Source organism: Melanostigma gelatinosum (assembly GCF_949748355.1).
Source record: "Melanostigma gelatinosum genome assembly, chromosome: 8".
In the NCBI taxonomy this organism is placed as follows: domain Eukaryota; kingdom Metazoa; phylum Chordata; class Actinopteri; order Perciformes; family Zoarcidae; genus Melanostigma; species Melanostigma gelatinosum.
Window position 1 is genome coordinate 22,022,303 of NC_136641.1, and position 21,087 is coordinate 22,043,389.

At 41.7% G+C, this 21,087-nt stretch overlaps 2 protein-coding genes across 2 annotated transcripts; both read right to left on the bottom strand.

Moving 5' to 3' along the window:
- Window positions 1–4,233: 4,233 nt before the first annotated feature.
- On the bottom strand, window positions 4,234–8,201 carry LOC306780734 (acidic mammalian chitinase-like; the record flags this gene model as incomplete). The annotated part of the gene is made up of 9 exons (XM_079273169.1): window positions 4,234–4,286; window positions 4,590–4,722; window positions 4,843–4,974; window positions 5,116–5,298; window positions 5,385–5,508; window positions 5,592–5,716; window positions 5,837–5,987; window positions 7,378–7,582; window positions 8,177–8,201. The coding sequence occupies 9 exons, from the start codon at window positions 8,199–8,201 to the stop codon at window positions 4,234–4,236; spliced, it is 1,131 nt and encodes a 376-aa protein (XP_079129295.1).
- Window positions 8,202–17,137: 8,936 nt separating this feature from the next.
- LOC306781145 (acidic mammalian chitinase-like) lies at window positions 17,138–20,588 on the bottom strand (the record flags this gene model as incomplete). The annotated part of the gene is made up of 11 exons (XM_079273861.1): window positions 17,138–17,388; window positions 17,530–17,662; window positions 17,771–17,887; window positions 18,802–18,984; window positions 19,282–19,405; window positions 19,493–19,617; window positions 19,704–19,869; window positions 19,961–20,017; window positions 20,106–20,310; window positions 20,427–20,453; window positions 20,534–20,588. 11 exons carry the CDS (start codon window positions 20,586–20,588, stop codon window positions 17,138–17,140), a joined length of 1,443 nt encoding a protein of 480 aa, XP_079129987.1.
- Window positions 20,589–21,087: the final 499 nt, after the last annotated feature.

Below are 21,087 nucleotides of genomic sequence, written 5' to 3' on the forward strand. Positions count from 1 at the left end.
TTGTTGTGGTCGTTGTTGGGGGAGTTGTTGTGGTCGTTGTAGGGGAAGTTGTGGTGGTCGGCATTGTTGTAGTTGTGGTAGGGGGAGTTGTGGTCATGGGCATTGTTGTGGTCAGGGGAGTTGTGGTAGTGGGCATTGTTGTGGTTGTGGTAGGGGGAGTTGTTGTGGTCGTTGTTGGGGGAGTTGTTGTGGTCGTTGTAGGGGAAGTTGTGGTGGTCGGCATTGTTGTAGTTGTGGTAGGGGGAGTTGTGGTCATGGGCATTGTTGTGGTCAGGGGAGTTGTGGTAGTGGGCATTGTTGTGGTTGTGGTAGGGGGAGTTGTTGTGGTCGTTGTTGGGGGAGTTGTTGTGGTCGTTGTAGGGGAAGTTGTGGTGGTCGGCATTGTTGTAGTTGTGGTAGGGGGAGTTGTTGTGGTCGTTGTAGGGGGAGTTGTGGTAGTGGGCATTGTTGTAGTTGTGGTAGGGGGAGTTGTGGTCGTGGGCATTGTTGTGGTCAGGGGAGTTGTGGTAGTGGGCATTGTTGTGGTTGTGGTAGGGGGAGTTGTGGTGGTGGGCATTGGTGTGGTCATTGTTGGGGGAGTTGTGGTAGTGGGCATTGTTGTGGGAAGGGGAGTTGTTGTGGTTGTGGGCATTGTTGTGGGCATTGTTGTGGTCGGGGGAGTTGTTGTGGTCGTTGTTTGGGGAGTTGTGGTAGTGGGCATTGTTGTGGTTGTGGTAGGGGGATTTGTGGTGGTGGGCATTGTTGTGGTAAGGGGAGTTGTGGTAGTGGGCATTGTTGTGGTTGTGGTAGGGGGAGTTGTGGTGGTGGGCATTGGTGTGGTCATTGTAGGGGGAGTTGTGGTAGTGGGCATTGTTGTGGGAAGGCGAGTTGTTGTGGTTGTGGGCATTGTTGTGGTCGGGGGAGTTGTTGTGGTCGTTGTTTGGAGAGTTGTGGTAGTGGGCATTGTTGTGGTTGTGGTAGGGGGAGTTGTGGTAGTGGGCATTGTTGTGGTATGGGGAGTTGTGGTAGTGGGCATTGTTGTGGTTGTGGTAGGGGGAGTTGTTGTGGGAGTTGTAGGGGGAGTTGTGGTAGTGGGCATTGTTGTAGTTGTGGTAGGGGGAGTTGTGGTCGTGGGCATTGTTGTGGTCAGGGGAGTTGTGGTAGTGGGCATTGTTGTGGTTGTGGTAGGGGGAGTTGTGGTGGTGGGCATTGGTGTGGTCATTGTTGGGGGAGTTGTGGTAGTGGGCATTGTTGTGGGAAGGGGAGTTGTTGTGGTTGTGGGCATTGTTGTGGGCATTGTTGTGGTTCTGCTCGGGGGAGTTGTTGTGGTCGTTGTTTGGGGAGTTGTGGTAGTGGGCATTGTTGTGGTTGTGGTAGGGGGAGTTGTGGTCGTGGGCATTGTTGTGGTAAGGGGAGTTGTGGTAGTGGGCATTGTTGTGGTTGTGGTAGGGGGAGTTGTGGTGGTGGGCATTGGTGTGGTCATTGTAGGGGGAGTTGTGGTAGTGGGCATTGTTGTGGGAAGGCGAATTGTTGTGGTTGTGGGCATTGTTGTGGTTGTGGTCGGGGGAGTTGTTGTGGTCGTTGTTTGGGGAGTTGTGGTAGTGGGCATTGTTGTGGTTGTGGTAGGGGGAGTTGTGGTGGTGGGCATTGGTGTGGTCATTGTAGGGGGAGTTGTGGTAGTGGGCATTGTTGTGGGAAGGCGAGTTGTTGTGGTTGTGGGCATTGTTGTGGTTGTGGTCGGGGGAGTTGTTGTGGTCGTTGTTTGGGGAGTTGTGGTAGTGGGCATTGTTGTGGTTGTGGTAGGGGGAGTTGTGGTAGTGGGCATTGTTGTGGAACGGGGAGTTGTGGTAGTGGGCATTGTTGTGGTTGTGGTAGGGGGAGTTGTTGTGGTCGTTGTAGGGGGAGTTGTGGTTGTGGGCATTGTTGTGGTTGTGGTAGGGGGAGTTGTGGTCATTGTAAGGGGAGTTGTGGTAGTCGGCATTGTTGTTGTTGTGATAGGAGGAGTTGTTGTGGTCATTGAAGGGGGCGTTGTTGTGGTCGTTGTCGAGGGAGTTGTGGTAGTGGGTATTGTTGTGGTAAGGGGAGTTGTTGTGGTAGTGGGCATTGTTGTGGTAGGGGGAGTTGTTGTGGTCGTTGTTTGGGGAGTTGTGGGCATGGGCATTGTTGTGGTTGTGGTAGGGGGAGTTGTTGTGGTCGTTGTTGGGGGAGTTGTGGTATTGGGCATTGTTGTAGTTGTGGTAGGGGGAGTTGTGGTCATTGTAAGGGGAGTTGTGGTAGTCTGCATAGTTGTTGTTCTGGTAGGGGGAGTTGTGGGCGTTGTAAGGGGAGTTGTGGTAGTGGGCATTGTTGTGGTTGTGGTAGGGGGAGTTGTTGTGGTCGTTGGTGGAGTTGTGGTGGTCGGCATTGTTGTGTGGTCGTGGGCACTGCACATGCTCATTCTTTTGTCGAAGGACCCATTGTTTGGGCACTTTTGCTTGGTGCCTGTACCAGTACCAGTGCAGTTGAAAAAATATTGATTTTCTCCAGGGACAGGAAATAGCCCACTGCTCTTTCCATTACAATTATTTCCTTTCCTGTCAATTGGGGTATTGGGTGTCAGAGTAGTTGTTGTTGGGGGAGTTGTGGTGGTGGGCATTGGTGTGGTCGTTGTTGGGGGAGTTGTGGTAGTGGGCATTGTTGTGGTAAGGGGAGTTGTTGTGGTCATTGTAGGGAGAGTTGTGGTAGTGGGCATTGTTGTGGTAAGGGGAGTTGTTGTGGTGGGCATTGTTGTGGTAAGGGGAGTTGTTGTAGTGGGCATTGTTGTGGTTGTGGTAGGGGGAGTTGTTGTGGTCGGCATTGTTGTAGTTGTGGTAGGGGGAGTTGTGGTGGTCGGCATTGTTGTCGTTGTGGTAGGGGGAGTTGTTGTGGTCGTTGTAGGGGGAGTTGTGGTGGTGGGCATTGTTGTGTGGTCGTGGGCACTGCACATGCTCATTCTTTTATCGAAGGACCCATTGTTTGGGCACTTTTGCTTGGTGCCTGTACCAGTACCAGTACAGTTGAAAAAATATTGATTTTCTCCAGGGACAGGAAATAGCCCACTGCTCTTTCCATTACAATTGTTTCCTTTCCTGTCAATTGGGGTATTGGGTGTCAGAGTAGTTGTTGTTGGGGGAGTTGTGGTAGTCGGCATTGTTGTGGTTGTGGTAGGGGGAGTTGTGGTGGTGGGCATTGGTGTGGTCGTTGTTGGGGAAGTTGTGGTAGTGGGAATTGTTGTGGTAGGAGGAGTTGTGGTGGTCGTTGTAGGGGGAGTTGTGGTAGTGGGCATTGTTGTGGTAAGGGGAGTTGTTGTGGTAGTGGGCATTGTTGTGGTAAGGGGAGTTGTGGTCGTGGGCATTGTTGTGGTTGTGGTAGGGGGAGTTGTTGTGGTCGTTGCAAGGGGAGTTGTGGTAGTTGGCATTGTTGTAGTTTTGGTGTGGGGAGTTGTTGTGTTTGTTGTATGGGGAGTTGTTATGGTAGTCGCAATGATTGTAGTTGTTGTAGGGGGAGTTGTGGTCGTCGGCATTATTGTAGTTGTAGTCAGGGAAATTGTGGTGGTCATTGTAGAGGGAGTTGCTGTGGTTGTCGGCATTGTTGTGGTAAGGAGAGTTGTGGTGGTAGTTGCTGTGGTGATGGGAGTTGTAGTGCTGAGGCTAGGAAAACCTAAAAGAATGAGAGTCAGTTTTAAATGCTTTTTAAACTCTGTTAATCACATATTTGTATATACCTGAGCATGGCTGCGAAGATATCTTAATAGAAAGACCACACATTTGCTTTCTTCATAAAAATAGTATCTTTAATGTAATTACTGAATGCTGATAGGATTCAATCAAATACACACTACAAACTACATGCTAGGCTCAACATTAAGAGTTGACCGCTTGCACTGGGCATGTAAACTCTGCGTTCAGGCCATTGTAATGCGTCATGCAGTTGTCCTATCGGGCATGTGAAAAATAAATGTGATCTTTATGAGCGATCAGGAGATCGCCATTAATGCTTTCTATTCACCGATCTCTGAAAATGCTTCATTGTGAACAACAAATTCATTGAAATTGGCCACGTTATTTAACGTTAACGGAGCTCTCCTCTTGCCAGCTTTGAGCAGCTGTTTGGCATCACAGTCCAGCCTGGCTAAATAACGGAGCTAACAGCATAGCAACATTATGAACTACTAACTTATTCAGACACATCGGCCTATTCTATTGTAAATCATTCCCGTGCTGGTTCTCAAACTAATCACTGTAAATGGCTTTTCTGCTGACAGCTCAGGGTCTCTCCGTAGCGCAGTTCTGCTTATAAAGGAGTGAACAGCGAATGTATGAAGGATTAGTTGAAAAATATATTATTGTGCGTTCAAGCTCGAAACAGTAAATATTTGTATTAAGCGAGGGTAAATTACTAATTAATTATCATATGTTCAAATGTAATCTTGTAAACTGTAGTCATTGGCCAGAAACTGCCTCTATTTTGTATTTCGGACAAGTAAGTTCAGATAACCAGCAAGTAAAATACCTTGAGTCAAGTGGCTGAAAAAGCTTAATGTCAAGTCTGCCATGACAGGATATGATGTAAATGTTTTGTATTTTGGTTACCTGGAACCAGGATATCATGCAGGTGGCGGATGAAAGGACATTTGCCCATTTCACAGAACTTTCCAGTCGTGTCATCCAGGTCCAGAGACCAGACAAAGGCTCCTCCAAAGTTGTTAGTTTTTAGGTAACTGACCTGAGAGATGAGGAACAACACATTTCAACAGCTGACGTCATGTTGACAACATACAGTATTTATTTCACCAGATTGTGTACAACCAGTCATTTGTGAAGGGATTATTGAACAACAGTGAACTGAACAGATGACTACCTTAGTATTAAGACTGGCTTTGTTGTCAAATCCAACCCACTGATTTTCTGTGACGGCATATGGAACTTTCTGATCAACAATCAGCTGGGTAGCATTCCCTTCAATATAAAGGCAAGTCTGAAAAGAATGGTCAAATATCATATTTAGATCCAATGTATTCATTCAAACAGATATTTGTCACACCAATTAGAGTAAAATCGGTTAGCTTATAATAAAGCAATTCATATAATTTAATAAATTCACAGCTTGCTGTTTTACCTCATAAGAGGCCCAGAATCCTACTTCACCGGTGTAGCAGCCTTCTTCACCAGGACCATTGGTTGGTGCACCAACATCACTGGATTCAGTGGAGAGGTTAAAAGCACGCCCATATGCCGCTAACCCCAAGTTTAGCTTGTGTGCAGGTGCTCCCTGGTCCCGCCAGTACCGCATAGCATAGTCCTACAATGTGAAGAATACTAAACAATTAAGATAAAAGGACATCTCTAAGTAGGAAGGTGTTTAAGCAGTTGAATACCTGTACTTACAGTGTTAAAGTAGATTTTGTCTCCAGTGTCTTGGGATCCGTTGTACAAGGGGCTGTGATGTCCTGTGACATTTTCCCAGGGGCCGTGAAAGTCAAATGTCAACACATTAATGAAATCCAGATACCTGTTAAAATGCAGAGATCACGTTAAACAAAACATGACAACAGCTCGTTATTGGTATAAATAATTACATTAAAATAGTTTTACATGGCAATCTGTGAGACTTCATAACTGGCATCGATGGTTGCTTTCTCAGCAGAGACACTAGCAGTGACGATTAATCTGTCACAGTTAGTTGCGTTTCCTTCATCCACAAAGGTCTCATTGAGCTCCTATACAACACAGAAGCATGGTTCAGTTTCTTTTAAATGTCTAAAATAACATTTTAATGCATAGCACTATGGCATAGTTCTGACAGTGTCTTGTCCCAGAAGATATATTCAGAATCTGACCTGGCACAGCAGTGTGAATCTCTCCTTGTCCTGTCCCCCAGGGTTCCTCCAGTCCAGGTTTAGCCCATCAAAACCATTTTCTCTCAGTAGTTTGATTGCAGACTTGATGAACTTTGTTCTGTTTTGTTGGTCTGCCACCATTGTACTGAATCTGGTAAACATTTGAACAAACATACTGTGTTTAAGGGTGCTGTTTTAATCGCTGAAAAAAGAGCAACGCAAAGCACAAGGTCATGTAAAGACATGACCTTACATGCTCTTCACATGTAATTATGAATAGTGATAAAAAATTAGCACTTTTATGTGCACATTTTGCGTGATTCTTTTCCAGCAACGTGCTTTTGGTTTCACATAATATAATGAAGGTATTGGGTAAAAATACTTCTGTTTGTATTTCCATTATCATTTTGTTGCCATAAATTGACATCACATATTTAGTTTGAATGTGCTGATGTAATCATGTAATTAACTTAATTATATAGGCCAATTAAACAACAGAATCCCACATTTTGCGTTCTAAAAACCATGTACCATGCATGCTGTACAAATCACAAAAATACAGTATGATAGGTCAACATTTCATGGTCAGGAAAATGTCAACTTGTCTCTGCACTCACAAAAAAAGCCTAAATGTTCATGCAAGTAACTTACTTTTGTGTGTTAAACATCAAGCCACCAACCGCCAACAGGGTTTTGAGCAGTGGATTTCTGTGGGATCATAAAAGTCATAGAAATAGAATGAGAGTAGAACTGATATTCCCATCTTCATCAACATAGCAGGATGGTTACATTGGCTGACATGGCAAACGTTGTAGATATGGTTGTAGTGGGCTAACTTCCGTATTATCTGACTTGTGGCAAGTCGTGGACTCACTTATGCTGGCGTGATGTGTAAATCAACAGTGTCTAGTGTGTGTGCGTGAAATCCCGCCATGCCGTCTGTCCTTTTTAGAAGTAAGTTAGAAGGAAAGTATGAATTGGCCTTAATCTCCGGCTTAGAGGCCCAGCAACGGGCGTGAAGTGTGTTGATATCTGACATGTGTTGTTACGCCCCACCCGCGGGCGAACAACACTCCACGACTGAGCCAAATCCACGACAGAAGACACCTTTTCAAAACAATCAAAACCATGCGATTTATTAACATAAAACATACAAACAAGACAACACAAAATGCTAAATTGAGAGGCAGCAAGAGAAGCAGTCCCCTCGCCAGAGGCCTCCCTGTTCTGCTCCTGGCACAGGAGCATTGAAGCACTTCCTTGCCAGTCCAGGTGCACCTCTATGAGTAATGCAGTACACCTGGGCAGAGCTACTAGAGAGGGATAAAGGGACAACGGCAAAGGGAACATATACAGCCGTAACAGTTGTCGCAATAACAGTCAACAACAATCATAATTTTCTCAGTAAAATGACCGTGCCAAACAGTTCAATGTCTGCTCTACTCTCATTGTATTTCTCTGATAAAAGTTCAGTCATGACTGTTTAACGAAACACAAAAATCAACATCATTTCCACAATATGTAAGGACTAAAACTCTGACCTTTTTTTGTGTCCATTGAACAACTTATATTGTTGTATGTGAGTGTCGCTGCTGGGGACCAGCTCATTTGTGTTGTTTATGTCGGAAAAGGCATAGATCAGATGGGTACACTGGTTCGGATCGATATCTGAAACCGAGAACTGTCCATAGTCTGGTCTATTTTCAGCCAAGCTGTTATAGTAACACACCAGCCTGGAGGAAGTAGCTGAGACATGGAAGAAAATCATCAATTATATCAAAATCTTTGTTTACCAACAAATTGTTTGGTGCATTACTTATCTGCTAGTAAGACTGTTTATTGTGATTAATACAAGTTATAAACTCACCCAAGCTGGCGATGATTAAACAGAGACCTTCAAAGTGACAGAGTTGGTCAGTATTAGGTTAAAAACAAAGCTTAACATGACTCTTCACTCACATTTCAAATAAACACCCAAAAATGATTTTATCACTCACTTCTACTGGTCTCTAGCATTACAGTTAGGTTTGGATTTTCTTTTTCATCCCAATACATTGGAGTTAAATGGAATTTAGTTTTAAAAATTCAACAGCAACGTGTATCTGGACAATAAACACAGGTGTGTTGTGTGGATTGTCCAGAGATATAGGGTTACTGATTCTGGAAGGAGTTGGCAGTCATAAACACCACAAACCATATTCCATTGCATTGAACCTGTGATCTGAGAAACAATCCGACTATCTGCATGGCTAAATACCATAAGAGGTAAGTGAGAAAATATTTACATATACATATATTTTTTGTGATTTAGGCGGCATTTACTCAACCAGTGTGCCTTACCTGTAGTTAGAGTGAGCTTGTCCATGTTGTCACTGTGTATAAGCAGAAATAGAAAGGTCTTATTATCTTTAAGCAGTATGTTGGAGGGATTTATTCTCGATCTATTTTATTAATTCTGGAGTGGTGAAAACATATCTGCAACAACTTAGGAGACATATACTCTATCATAACGACCAATTAATTAATCAATTAAATCATGAATTAATTAGTACTTGGCATTTATTCTTTCTAATAAGAAAATACAATTCGTTGCCATCCAAAGTTTAGTTCAATGACATTACAGAATATGACTTGCCATTTCAAACTGCAACTTAAACCCCATGTTCGACGATCATTCTGATTAATGTACCTTATGACGATGTGTTTTATATTGTGTCATTTAAGTTATTCCCCCAGCAAGACTGAGGCTGTTGTAACCCATGTAAAACTGCTCACAGAGCAAGCTTTGAATTCACTATCTACAGATAACTGACAAAATAAAGAGGTTTTTAGTTTAACTAGCGAGTAAGTAAGAGAGAATGAGCAGGTATAGCAATATACAAAGTAACTAAGAAATGAGTGCCGATGTGGTTTAATGAAATGAGAATAAAATGGATACTTACAAATATTCACCTCAGGACTGACAACTGATACCTACCATTTCTATTGTTCAATTTATGTTTGTGTAAAAATAAAAATGCTTTTCTTAGCAGCCAGCTCGTTTGTCTCTCTGGTTTGTTGCAGTCTCTGAGCCGGCTGTGACAACAGAACAAGGCTAGTTTCCTTTTTGAAATGCGGAACAACCTGTAAAGCACATCTAATTACACAGTAATTAAACATTCCCCAACAAGAACACACCCTCATCACACCAAATTCCAATGAGCGGCTGTGGGTGTGGGCTAGCTGAGTGGCACAGTTGCAAAACATTCTTGGGTACAGCTCTGGCTACAGCAAACATATCTAAATCTATGTTCGCTGCATTCAACTATATGGGGGAAAACACCACATTTAAACATGCAATAACAACAGAGTTATCTTTCTGGCATGATGACCTGTAGTTCCTGGCCAGTTGCTAATAGATTCCCTGAGATCAACACATATATGCAAATAACATCATGACGTGACGTACGGTATGTCAAATACATACATAATTGAGACAAAGTAACAATACATGGAAAGAACAAGGCTAGTTTCCTTGTTGAAATGAGTAACAGTAATGCATATCTGAGTAATGCACATCTAATTACACAGTGATTAAAAATTCCCCAACAAGAACACACCCACTTCCAATGAGCAGCTGTGGATGTGGGCTAGCTGATTGGCACAAACATTCTTGTGTCAGGAGTGTTGGCATGAGGCCCATTGATCTTTCATTCACAGGTTGTTCTGGTGGAGGGAGTTGTGGTTGTTGTAGTGAGGTTGGTTGTGGTAGATATTGTGGGATAGTCAAATTTGTTGGTGGCGTTGGATGTAGGCTCTTTCACCAACACAACTGTAAAAATAATGTGTGTCATCAGGGTTGGGGTATTGCTCTGTCCATTACAGGTATTTAGGTATGGTAAAAAGTGGGGTTGGTGTGAGCTGTAATGTGAGTTGTGTTTGGTGTTTGTGTAAACTGGATGCCCTATTTAAGGAAGTAAGAAGAAGTCAGAAAGTAAGAAAAAATAAAAAAGCAACTAAAAAGATTAAAAATAATTGTTAATAACAATACCAGCAGGGATAATATAAAATAAAATGGATCGGCCAAGAAGTGCCTTCGGCCCCTCTGAGGATGAATAAAGTGTAAAACACGGGCATCCTAGATTGGGATTGAAATCCTCACCTTTACAGTGACCTTGATAAAACACTACAATTTTTTTAGGGCATATCTAAGGGGGAGTTGTGGTCATTGTAAGGGGAGTTGTGGTAGTGGGCATTGTTGTGTTGTAGTGGGCACTGCACATTCTCGTTTTTTTAACAAATAACCCATTGTTTGGGCACTTTTGCTTGGTGCCTGTACCAGCAGTGCAGTTGAAAAAATATTGCTTTTCTTTAGGGACAGCAAATAGCCCATTGCTCTTTCCATTACAATCATTTCCTTGATTATTAATTGGGGTATTGGGTGTCAGAGTAGTTGTTGTTGTTGGGGGAGTTGTTGTGGTCGGCATTGTTGTAGTTGTGGTAGGGGGAGTTGTTGTGGTCGTTGTCGGGGGAGTTGGGGTAGTGGGCATTGTTGTGTGGTAGTGGGCACTGCACATGCTCATTCTTTTATCGAAGGACCCATTGTTTGGGCACTTTTGCTTGGTGCCTGTACCAGTACCAGTGCAGTTGAAAAAATATTGATTTTCTCCAGGGACAGGAAATAGCCCACTGCTCTTTCCATTACAATCATTTCCTTTCAGGTGTCAGAGTAGTTGTTGTTGGGGGAGTTGTGGTGGTGGGCATTGGTGTGGTCGTTGTTGGGGGAGTTGTGGCAGTGGGAGTTGTTGAGGTTGTTGTGGCAGTTTTGGTGGTGGTAATTGAAGAACTATTTGTGGTTGGGGAGGTTGTGGTTGTAGTCAAATAAATTGTGGTTGTGGGAGTGGGTGATATAGTCTGAGAGGTTGTGGTTGTAGCAGCGGTTGTTGTAGTTGGGTTTTTTATGATGGTGGTAGTTGGAGCTGTGGGATATCCACAGCTTTGGCAGTGTTGTTTGAAGACCCAATTTCTGGGGCACATTTCAATGCGGGTAATCTGATTAGTACAATTGTAAAAAGTTATTGGGTTAGCAGGGTTGGTGTAGAACCCATCATTCTTTCCTTCACAGGGGTTTGCAGTATTTGTCTGAGTGGTTGTGGTTGCTGGACTGGTAATCATAGTGGGGGTTATTTTGGTAGTGGGGGTGGGTGATGTAGTCTGAGAGGTTGTGGTTGTAGCAGCGGTAATGGCAGTGGGTGTTTTTCTGATGGTGGTAGTTGGAGGTGTTGTGGGATATCCACAGCACTTGCAGTGTTGTCTGAAAACCCAGTTTCCGGGGCACATTTGGCTGCTGGCAATCTGATTAGTACAATTGTAAAAGGTTCTTGGGTCAGCAGGGTTGGTGTAGAGCCCATCAATCTTTCCATTACATGTGCCAGTATCTGGCGGAGTGGTTGTATTGGTTGTCTGATTAGGACATTTCTTTCTGAGAGTGTTTGTGGTTTTTGTAGTAAAAACTGTTGGAGTGGTGGCAGTGGGAGTTGTTGTTGAGGTCGTTGTGGCAGTTGTGTTGGTGGTAGTTGGAGAACTATTTGTGGTTGGGGAGGTTGCAGTTGTAGTCAAAGAAGTTGTGGGAGTGGGTGATGTAGTCTGAGAGGTTGTAGTTGTAGCAGCGGTGGTGGCTGTGGGTGTTTTTCTGATGGTGGTAGTTGGAGCTGTTGTGGGATATCCACAGCATTTGCAGTGTTGTTTGAAAACCCAATATCCGGGGCACATTTGGATGCGGGCAATATGATTTGTACAATTGTAAAAAGTCCTTGGGTTAGCAGGGTTGGTGTAGAGCCCATCATTCTTTCCTTTACAGGGGTTTCCAGTATCTGGCGCAGTGGTTGTGGTAGGGGGAGTTGTTGTAGTGGGAATTGTTGTTGTTATGGTAGGGGGAGTTGTGGTAGTGGGCATTGTTGTGGTTAGGGGAGTTGTGGTAGTGGACATTGTTGTGGTTGTGGTAGGGGGAGTTGTTGTGGTCGTTGTTGGGGGAGTTGTGGTCGTTGTAGGGGGAGTTGTGGTAGCTGGCATTGTTGTAGTTGTGGTAGGGGGAGTTGTGGTCATTGTTGTAGTTGTGGTAGGGGGAGTTGTGGTCATTGTTGTAGTTGTGGTAGGGGGAGTTGTGGTGGTCGGCATTGGTGTGGTAGGGAGGGTTGTGGGCGTTGTAAGGGGAGTTGTGGTAGTCGGCATTGTTGTAGTTGTGGTAGGGGGAGTTGTGGTGGTGGGCATTGGTGTGCATCGTTGTTGGGGGAGTTGTGGCAGTGGGAGTTGTTGAGGTTGTTGTGGCAGTTTTGGTGGTGGTAATTGAAGAACTATTTGTGGTTGGGGAGGTTGTGGTTGTAGTCAAATAAATTGTGGGAGTGGGTGATATAGTCTGAGAGGTTGTGGTTGTAGCAGCGGTTGTTGTAGTTGGGTTTTTTATGATGGTGGTAGTTGGAGCTGTGGGATATCCACAGCTTTGGCAGTGTTGTTTGAAGACCCAATTTCTGGGGCACATTTCGATGCGGGTAATCTGATTAGTACAATTGTAAAAAGTTATTGGGTTAGCAGGGTTGGTGTAGAACCCATCATTCTTTCCTTCACAGGGGTTTGCAGTATTTGTCTGAGTGGTTGTGGTTGCTGGACTGGTAATCATAGTGGGGGTTATTTTGGTAGTGGGGGTGGGTGATGTAGTCTGAGAGGTTGTGGTTGTAGCAGCGGTAATGGCAGTGGGCAGTCTGATTAGTACATTTCTTTCTTAGAGTGTTTGTGGTTTTGGTCGTAGGATTTGTTGGAGTTAGGCCTGGAAAACCTAAAAGAATGAACTAGATATTAATTGAACTGCTCTTTATCCCAGTTTAACTCTGAAGGTTTACACATTTCACACTGCATATTAAAATGCAATAAATCAATACACTGGATGTAATACGATGTACACTTTTTGTATCTCGTAAATTTTTTGCATTTTGGTTACCTGGAACCAGGATATCATGCAGGTGGCTGATGAAGGGGTAGTTGCCTTGTTTACAGAACTGTCCACCAAAGTCATCCAGGTCCAAAGACCAGACAACGGCTCCTCCAAAGTTGTTTGTTTTTAGGTAACTGACCTGAGAGAACCAGGAACAAAACACTACACCTGAAATCATGCTGACAAAATATATATTTCACCAGATCTGTGTATAACCATTCATTCTCAAACAAATTACCAAACATAGTTGAATTAAACAGATCATTACCTTAATATCAAGGCTGTGTCTGTTGTCAAATCCAATCCACTGATTTTCTATGGTGGCATATGGAACTTTTTGATCAGAAATCAGCTGACACAAATAGTGGTCTCCTGCGTGAACGTCCTGTTTTTGTTTGTTCTGTAATGCCTTCCAGCTGCAAAAATACACGTGAACAAATGGGCTGCGTTCTGGCTCATAAAGAGTTAAAAGGTCAGCAATATAGCGAGGGGCAAGGCCTTTCTGTGCTTTAAAAAACAATCAGTAAAATCTTAAATATGCTGAATCTTATTGATTGCCATGTGCAGATATATATATCAGGCTTAGGAGTGCATTTCACAAGTCCCTTTCTCCGCTTTCAACACTTTTCAGCTCTTCCTATGAAATGAATATCTATCCAGACTGTAATTTGGCATTAGTTGGCTCACTACGTTTTTTCATTCAAAAATTTCATTTTCATTCATTCCGTCATAACTACTCTACACCACTAGTCAGGTTCACTGTCAAAAATCTCTCCCAAGTTTCTGGCTACACGCTTTATAGTCCCTTTAACGACCGATGTCAAGATTACGTCAGTTTTAGCTGGGGGCAAAATAAAGGAAAGGAGGCAACACAAATCACCTCAGGGAAGTTGGCTAAAGCTACACATCAACAATGTCATTTGTTTTTGGAAACCAGAATCTATATTGAACACATTTGAGATGATAAACTTGGATTTGAAGCTCTAGCGAGTGTGACGCCAATACCCCCAATACCCTAATTGGGAAAATCTGTCCAGTGGTCCTGATGTATTTAACCACGCCTGCCCAGACGCCAGTGTGTCGTTGCCTCTTCACCAACCTGTTGTTTCTTTGTTGCTTTAACTTACTTGGTTTTACACTGACAACATGCGCCTCACATTATCCATTGCATCTATGCACCTACGTACTCTCCTGAGTCTGACTTCCACGCCTCGTTCTAATTTGTAAACTTGCTTTCATAAATTAAATTTGTTATTGCTAAATTGTCATGGCTATTTGTCGTGGGAGCCATTGCAAGATTGTCTCTAGTTATCAGTTACACCATATAGTTCCCTGTTTTGACACAAATGAGAATGAACAGCAAGCATTTCAGTCTATTTAAAGACATAGCCCCAGCCAGGCCATGTAACCAACCCAGTTTCATTGTTATTTTGTGAATATTGGCATGATAGCATAGCGTACTGGTAAACTCCAATATAATTAGGTCATAATGATCATCATCATCATTATTAGTCACGCCTGTGTCTAATAAATGTTGACGATTACTTAATCACTTTGTACTTACTAACCAAATAAAACTCCAGTGGTCCTCAGATGGATCTAAATAAAACACTGAATCGTGTTGCTGATATAACCATGCTGGTTTGACTTTTGCCGTGAACCGGCTCTTCGTCCCCCCCTTAACATCTTATTTGTGGGATGATTACTGGGCACACATTTAAAATAATGTGTATTTTTCATGACAATGTAGACTTTCGGTAGTAAGCCAAGATCGTGGTGAGGGAAATTGGCTTTTCCTCTTTTCCGTAACAAGTAGTGTCAATATATACATATATATTATAAATCTCTGTGGTTGCTTCTTGCTTGTTTCTTGCTTCCTTGCTTTTTTTGGAATTAAGAGCAGAGAAAAGAAATGCAACAAAGGCTATCACATCACGTCTGTGTCTATCTCAATACATACATTTAAATGAAACACCTATTTATTATATGTATTAGAAACACCTCACAATATAATCCAAATCCAGTGCAATACCACCACAAACTCCAGCTCCGGTCATGTCCTCAGGAGTAGCAGTTAGCACTTAGTAATAGTGTGTTTGACGTCAATTCAAACCAGATTGCCTTTTTTGTTCAGAAGGTATGATTTAAATGTTTTTTATATTACTTATTGTTATTATCTACCCAAGATCTTTCTCTGTGCCAGTGTTTTGGTACATTTTGTTAACAGAAAATAAATCAACCCCTGTCATCATTATATAATTTAGGCTGCTCAATGAATGGCAAGAATGTTGAAATGTCAGGGCATGAAGTGCACAGGTGTAGTTTAGTTAATGACAGCATAGCCCCAACCACTTCACGTAGCCAGCCTAGTGTCAGTGTTATTTTGTGAAAAGTGGCTTAAGCATAGCTTACTTGGAAACTTTAATTGATTGAAGTCACGATCATTGGCATAATCATCAACATTAGTTACACCTGTGACTAACAACAATGATAATGACTTAATTACTTAGTACTTACTACCAAGTAAAACATCTGAGGGATTAATTTTCGCTTCCCTGTCTCACTTATTTGTCTTTCCTTGTCAGCCTCTATAATTAGCACATCAAAGGAAAATTTATATTTTGCATGTGTTGCTTACGGGTTGCTTGCACGGCAAAGGTGCAGCAGGGGTGACACAGACAAACATTCTGTTCTCAGGTGTCATAATTCAGTCACTCGGTGCACTGGGTGTGACTTAAGATATGCCATTTGTGTATGTTGCCGCACCCCTGCCTCGTAATTAAATCATATGGGCATCAAGAACATCGGAAATTATTACATGATCTAATTTGTGCGCACAAACTCATGAAACGTAGGAATCATTTATATAAATAGATGGTATGTCCTCACCTAGACTCCATTCTCATAACTGTTTAAGAAAATTCTACTTAATTTGCACAATATTTATAGTGCATTCAGAAAGTATTCAGACCATTTCACTTTTTTCCCATTTATGTTGCAGCCTTTTTCTAGAGCTGGCTGCCCACCTAAACTGAGCAAGCGGGGGAGAAGGGCCTTGGTAAGAGACAACCTTGTCTGTGTAAAGGGAGCAGACAAATATAAATACTTGCTCAATATAATACAGTAGCACTGCAACGATTCTGTAGAACTTTTAAAAATATTTTTTATAGAAATAAGAGCAGAGAGGAGAAATGCAACGAAGGTCTCTTTTCATAACTGGGGACGTTGCCCACCAGGACATCACGTCTGTGGTATATTTTTACAATGTACTTTCTGGTGTTGTCATAATAGAATGCATTATATTGAATGTTTCTAAACACCTATTTATTATTTATTATAGATATTATTATATATGTTAGAAACAAATCACAATATAATCCAAATCCAGTGCACTTCCACCATAAACTCCAGCTCCAGTGATGTCCTCAGCAGTAGCAGTGCCACATAATGTGTTTGATGTCAATTCAAACCAGATAGCCTTTTTAGTTTAGAGGGTATGATTTACATTTTTTCATATTTATTATTGTTATTATCTACCCAAGATCTTTCTCATTGCCAGTGTTTTGGTACATTTTGTAAAAAGAAAAAAAAACAAGTTCAAGAAAAGTAAAGAGGTAAAAATGAAACACCAAAGTCTGGTTTACATGTTGTGCTACCTTGTCAGGTGCCTGTAAAAATAACTCTCATTCTCCCTTTAATTGTGGGGAATCAAATTTCATCTCACAAAGTTTCAAATTTTATTTGAGAGTCAAAAACACCAGTTTCTCATAAGTATTATTATTATATCATTTAATCTGCTCGAGACTGACATTTATAATATTCGTAAACCTTTCGTATGTTGTTTTTTTACATTTCATTTTTTATCTCTCTGTGTTCGACCACTTCATGAAATCCCTGTTCAAATTTCATGGATGTTCTTTTAAATGTTTTTGTGTTTTTTGTTTTATGATTCACCTACTGTCTTTACACCTACATTGTTTGGTGTTTTATTTTGTGAAGCACCTTGTAACTCTGGTTTTGAAAGGTGGCATAACAATAAAGTTGATGATTTTTACAGGGTAAACATTTCCAGAGGATTTAAAAACAGTATATATTTTATGTTGCAAAGCTAAAGGAAGGCCATAAGCCAATGACTTCGTAAGGATAACTATTGTGTGTGTAATGCATTAAATAGGCTTTAATTGTTTTTTTTGAAAAACAACTAATTCACAAGAAATTGTAAGATAATTAATTTATGGTCTCAGAGGTACTTTATTCCCATTGTTAAATTATCTAAACAAAAAATTCATACATCACTTTTTGTCACTGTTGAACAGATAGAGCCTGTCAAATATTTAGGGCCAATTACAGCATTTGCAGCCATCGTCAAAGAGCAAATTAGCTGTGCAGTTAAGGATCCAGGTGATGCCATTGGCACAACTGTAAAAGGAACCCGGGGCTTCAGGTTTGGCATAAATCCCACTAGCCTTTGTAGCACAGAAATTGTCTGGGGTGTTGGATGAAGTGGTGATTGTTGGTCTGGGACGAGGTGTGGGGTGAGGTGGAAGTGTGTTTGTGGACGGAGTCACTTGATCTGGAGTGGTTTCTTTTGTGGGAAGGGGAGGAAGATCTGTAGAAATAATAGTACATTTTCTCTAGTCTGTACAGTCAAAGTTAACAAGTGTCAATAGATAGTTACTGGGTGGATCATGAATAAATAAATACGGCAGTAAATATTGCTACTCACCCTGGGCTATAAGAGAGCGCAGGTAGCTGATGAGGGGGTAGTGTCCCTCTCCACAGAACTGTCCATTAAAGTCATCCAGATCCAGAGCCCAGACAAAAGCTCCTCCAAATCGGTTGTCCTTTAGGTAACGGGCCTGGATGAATAGCGACACAAACACTTCAGCAACAATGCACTCACTTTGACTTTGTGTTTAACTTTTGGTATGACAAAAGAAATCAGCAACGTTTTGTAGAAGCACAACCTTAGTCTCAAAGCTGTCTTTGTTGTCGTAGCCAACCCACTCATTTTGTTTGACCGCATATGGAACTTTGTGATCCTCAATCAGCTGGACACTGGCCCCTTGAAGAAAAGTGCAAATCTGAAAAGGAATGGTAGAGGGTTGAATTTCAAATTTTAAACTAATATATGAAAATGTCTCTATTCAATATTCAGAGTACTAATATAGCAGCGAAGAACTACTCGCTATGTAAAGATATAGTGGAGTAATGTCTACCTGAGCAGAGAATGAAGTCGCTCTCCTTGTCTGTGTGTGTTATAAGTTGGGCTTCACTGTGCTTTGTTTACATAGCCGGGCCGGTGCACGTGACTTATAACATGTTCATGCATGTGCGCGTGCTCATCGCCACCACACTGCACTGCTCTTATACAGCATTTACAGCTGATGAAGCCGTCTCCACCGACAGCATGAATGAGCGCCCACCCCATAGACTGTAAGTGGACATAGTCACCATGACTTCACCCATTGATGTGTGGACTGCTGTTATAAATCATTGAGTTTGGCATTTTGGCCCTCTCACCATCTTCGTTTTTGTCCGCACGCATTTTAGTTTTTTGCAACCAGAAGTGACAAAAGAGGGTGGAGCTAAGTACAACGGAATGTTGAATAAGACCTTTTTAGATTACCAAAAATGTTACAATTAACTTTACAAAAGTGAAAACACATTGTGAAAGGGTGAAAGTTCTATGACGAAAACACGGACAACTCCCAGACCAGACAACCTGTCAATCACAAGGTAGCCACAACCGAATGTATTTCTAAAATGTTACTTTAAATGGGACCATAATTTACTCAATGAACATCATGCTTTTTGCAACCATTGCCGTGTTGAGAGCCATGGTGACGCAATAGATATGCTCTGAATTTTGCGTTTAGCATCTTTGAAATTCTGTGTGACGACTTCATAATAAAATAACATTATATATTATCAGTAAAATAGAGTTACAAATATAACATCGACAGAGTTAAAGTCAATGAGTTGTTGCCAGTTTCACCTCATAATAGGACCAGAAGCCGGCTTCCTTTGTAAAAACACCAGCAGCAGCAGGATCACTGGTTGGTGCTCCAACCTGACTGGATTGAGTAGACAGTCGAAATGCCCTCCCATATGTCGCAAAGCCCATATTTAGCTTTTCTACAGGTGTCCCCTTGTTCCGCCAATATCTCATGGCAAAGTCCTGAAATGTGAACACAAAGAGACAAACAAAATCCAAGTATACAATCAAATGTATTGAACATTTAAATAAAATACAGAAATCTGCTAGAGAAAATGCAAATTGATGCATTTTCTATCTTCTACTTTTATACGAATGTTGAGTTTTCCGATATTTCAACTTTATTGGAGGGTTTGGCATTTCCTTTTTTTTTTCTTTTTTCGCAGATTTAGAAAATGCAAAACAATTGATGGGTGTTGACATTAGAGGAGTGTATGCCATTATATTCACAGTAATGCAAAAAATGAATCCCGTACTCACAGTATTTAAGGAAGCATGGTCCCCGGTGTCATGGGATCCCTTGTACAAAGGGCTGTGATGTCCTGTCACATTCTCCCAGGTGCCATGAAAGTCATAAGTCATCACATTAATAAAGTCCAGGTACCTGATGAAATGGATGTGAGATCAAGATCACCAAAACACAATGACATGTAATATTGGGGATACCGTGGGGAGTAACATTGTGGTGTACTTTGCCATCTCTGCGATTTCATAACCAGCATCAATGGTTCCTTTCCCAGCCGCCACAGCAGCAGAGACCATCAATCTGGGCCGCCCAGTTGCTGTTCCCTCAGCCTGATAGGCCTCTAGTAGTTCCTGTACACCACACAAACATGGTAAAGTCAATTTATGGTTCATGTTTAACATCATTTGAACACCAGAACGGTTATTTGTCATCTGACCTTGCATAACAACGTGAATCTCTGCTTGTCCTCCACAGGACTTCCTCTTGCAGCGGGGTATTCCCAGTCCAAATCAAGTCCGTCAAAACCATATTTTCTCAGTAGTTTGACAGAAGACTGGATAAATGTATTTCGATTGGCTTGTGTTGCCACCATTGTTGTGAATCTGTGTCGAATTTGGGGGGAAAGATTGCTTTCAAGAAGACATATTCACAAAACATTGATCTTAATTGATTGTTTCGTGCTAAATATCTTACTTTTGTGTTCCAAAGTTCCAGCCTCCGACTGCCAACAGTGTTTTAAGATTTGGATTCCTATGGGAATATATACATTTAGTTGCCCCAATCACTATTTTGAACAACAATTTTAGAAAGTAAAGCAAAAAAATGATTTTGGACTGACCTCTGTTTGAGTCCAATAAAGGATTTATACAGTTCATCATCATTCCATTCGATGGTGACCAACTCATTTGCCTCATTAATACCAGAAAAGGCATAGATCAGGTGGGTACACAGGTTTGGATCAATGTTTAGAGGCATAAACTTCCCATTACCAGGTCGGTATTGGGACCAGTTAGTGAAATAACACACCAGTCTGGAGGACGACACTGTTCAAGGAGTAGCAGAAATATTATTTATTAATCTTTGAGGATAAATGAATGATTTTGTTCAGTTGCTACTAAGGTTGTTCAATAATAATTATTGATTTAACTCGTAAACTCACCCAAACTGCCAAAGGAAAGACAAAGACCTTCAAAGTTACAGATATAGTTCGTAAACATTAGGTAAAACAGGTTTTGTAAAAACAATAACATTTTCGTTGTGCCTTACCTGCAATTAGAATTAACTTGCACATGTTGGTTGTGGCTGGCTGAGCTCTTGTCATGTCAAGAAAAGATCACTGAATAGTTTTTTGTTGATGAAAAATACACAAACTATGATAATGATTAACTTGGAACAAAATGACAAACTATACATCCTGAAGTGTTGGACTTTAAGCTGTTGCGTCATCAGCTGTTGCGTCCTCCAAGAAAGCCAAATAACAGAAACTGGTCAAAGTCATTTCACACACAGACAAAATAAACAATTTCTGAGTAAATCAGTATAACTTAATTATTTACCCAAATTATTCTGTCGCAGATGATTTCTCAATGTTTGGACTCTGACATTTGTATTAATCTACAACTCACACTTTGGCATCAATTCACCCATTTCTTTAAAAGCTTTCAATGTATAGTATTTCAGCATTTTAAAAGCATGTTTCGCCTGCAGATGTTTTGTGGCTTTGATATCAGATGACTTCACAGCACTTGTTTAGGCAGACCAGGAAAAGCTTCTCTGTGTGTTCAGGGTCAGTGTTCTGCTAGAAAGTGAATCTTCTTTTT